The following is a 2,211-nucleotide window of genomic DNA, read 5'->3' on the forward strand; positions in this document are numbered from 1 at the left end:
TGACCTACGGAGGTTGTTGATGGTTGTCTGTAGGACCAAAATTGCAGATTCATACGCATTGTGCGTTTCTTCAACAACTTTCTGGGACTGAGAGGATTGATCCGAAATGATGTTCTGAAGATCAGATTTGATGGAGGATACTTCAGAGATAATTTTTTCAGCAGTGGAGATGAAGTGTTGATGATCAGCTTTGCGGTTGTTATCCAGGGCTCGGATGCCCATTTCCACTTTGAGAGAGATGTGTTCTGCAGCAAGACACTCTCTAGCTTCCAGTCTTTCATTGCGGTCGATGAGAGACTGCAGGCCAGGCAAGTCCTCAGATTGTGGTTGGGGAGATTTGACAGCAGTAAGAATCTGATCTACTTTGTCTTATAGAGACATGAATTCCTTTCTGGAAACAGCTTGCTTCTTTTTCTTCTTCTTCTCCTTGGGCTTAGAAGTGGAATACTGAGATCCGCTTGACTCTTCTTCTTCATCGAAAATCATCATGACATCGTCTGACTGTTCTGGTTGATTGACCTCATTCATGTCGAAGTCATCGAAGCCAAAGGTTGGTGCAGAACTGACTTCAATTGCGGTTCCATCTTCTTGAGAGTTATTATCAGCAGTTGTTGGAGGAGTTCTGGATGAACCTACACCATCTGGATTGGACTGAGCTTTGTGGATGATCTCAGCCATTTCGCCCATCCAGTTCTGGACCTTTAGAATTGTTGCAACCGTATTGGCATTATTTATGGTGTCGGCCCAGTATTTGGCAACGTCTGATTTTCCTGCTTCTTCTGTTGAAGCTGCATAGTTTGTTGATCCTTTCTCGCTTGAAATGCCCTACAGAAAGCGGCATACTTCTGAACTTTGGATTCTGAGACTGATTTGTAATGTCTCAAAGAATCATTAGAATCATCACCGTCAAATCCTTGATAACGCACCGAGGTGTCCCTCGGGTTCATAGATCCTTGCAAATTTGTGCTCACTGTTCTTAAACCACCTAGAAACGATGTAAGCCGAGTAGGATTTCCGGAGCTTCCTTGGTCTCCTTGACCCGTGGTCAAGTTTGGCCTTGGCTCCGTTTTGGCATGGGCTGAAGAATCGCCATGCGGTTGGGTAAGTCTATTAAGTGTTTAGATTACAACGTCTAAAATGCAGCGCAAGTCCGATTCTTGAAAGAAATGAAGTCTGGAAGCCCTGGAGACCTTAGAGCGAGAAGAACCAGTTAGATCCTCTTGGGATCTAGTTGGGGGAGAGTCTCCATTTTGAGATGAAACGTGCACACTTGTTGTGTTCGAGTAGCTAGATAGGGTAGTAGCAAATGGGTCTGCGGGGACCCCAATGACTACCGGAGCCTTTTGAGAGGCTAAGGTATCAGTCCGGTCACGCATTTGGCCAGTGGATTTGGTTTTCCTTTTCTTGAGAATGGTGATAGGAGCAGAGTCGAGATCAGAATCATCAGAAGATTGATTGGACTCGGAGTCATCATCTGATGAGACAACCTGTGGGATTTTTTGCTTCTTAGAGGGTTCTGCTCCCTTGGGAGCTTTAGCTTTCTTGGATTCTTTAAATTTATTGGGGGTTTCACCTGTTTCTTGTGTTCTTTCCTTGTTGCGGGGGTCTTGCTTGGCTGAGGCTAACTTCTTTTGCCTTTGAGCTAAGGGTAGATGAGATAAAGTGGTAGAAGATGGAGCTATGGATTGCTCTGGTTGAGTGGGTGCGGTGGAGGCGAATATGTTCTGACTTGGGATAGGTGGGGTAGAAAGGTATGGGTCAATACTTTCCGTAGCCTCAATATGATATGTGACTATTTGGGTCTCAAGTCCAACTATAGTCAAGATATGAATGGGTAAATGTCTGATTGGTCCAAAGATAGATTGATCTTTAGAAGGAGCGTACCTTTTGAGATTGCGTGTGAAAAAAAAAGTAGATGTCATTGCCCATACTGATGTTGGCGTCTGAATGAAGATCTGAAATGCACAGCGCCCAAAACCTTGCAAAAGTCAACTCGGTTGGATTTTCCTTTGGAGTCTCCTTAGGGATGTACTAGAGAAAATCATCCCATAGTATTTGACCATAGTTGACATCATGACCCGTGAAGATGCTCCATACTATCTCAAGTAGTTTGAGGCTCATGTTGTCTGTGCCTTCGGTTCGTCCAGACAGACTGCGGATCACGAAATAGCACACAAATTGTCATACCACAAGCCGTTGGGTTTTCTTGAA

The 2,211-nt window shown here is 44.5% G+C and overlaps 1 protein-coding gene across 1 annotated transcript; it reads right to left on the bottom strand.

Moving 5' to 3' along the window:
• Window positions 1-369: 369 nt before the first annotated feature.
• On the bottom strand, window positions 370-1,922 carry LOC111917106 (uncharacterized). The gene is made up of 2 exons (XM_023912770.1): window positions 1,191-1,922; window positions 370-825 (listed from the first exon to the last, which is right to left on the bottom strand). Exons 1-2 carry the CDS (start codon window positions 1,920-1,922, stop codon window positions 370-372), a joined length of 1,188 nt encoding a protein of 395 aa, XP_023768538.1.
• Window positions 1,923-2,211: the final 289 nt, after the last annotated feature.

Source organism: Lactuca sativa, chromosome 8 (assembly GCF_002870075.4).
Source record: "Lactuca sativa cultivar Salinas chromosome 8, Lsat_Salinas_v11, whole genome shotgun sequence".
Lineage (NCBI taxonomy): Eukaryota > Viridiplantae > Streptophyta > Magnoliopsida > Asterales > Asteraceae > Lactuca > Lactuca sativa.

Coding starts and splice junctions, on each gene's coding strand:
- LOC111917106 (XM_023912770.1), bottom strand. CDS start 1,922: ATGACATCTACTTTTTTTTTCACACGCAATCTCAAAAGGTACGCTCCT. Junction 826..1,190: donor CTGGTTCTTCTCGCTCTAAG/GTCTCCAGGGCT, acceptor CGCTTTCTGTAG/GGCATTTCAAGCGAGAAAGG.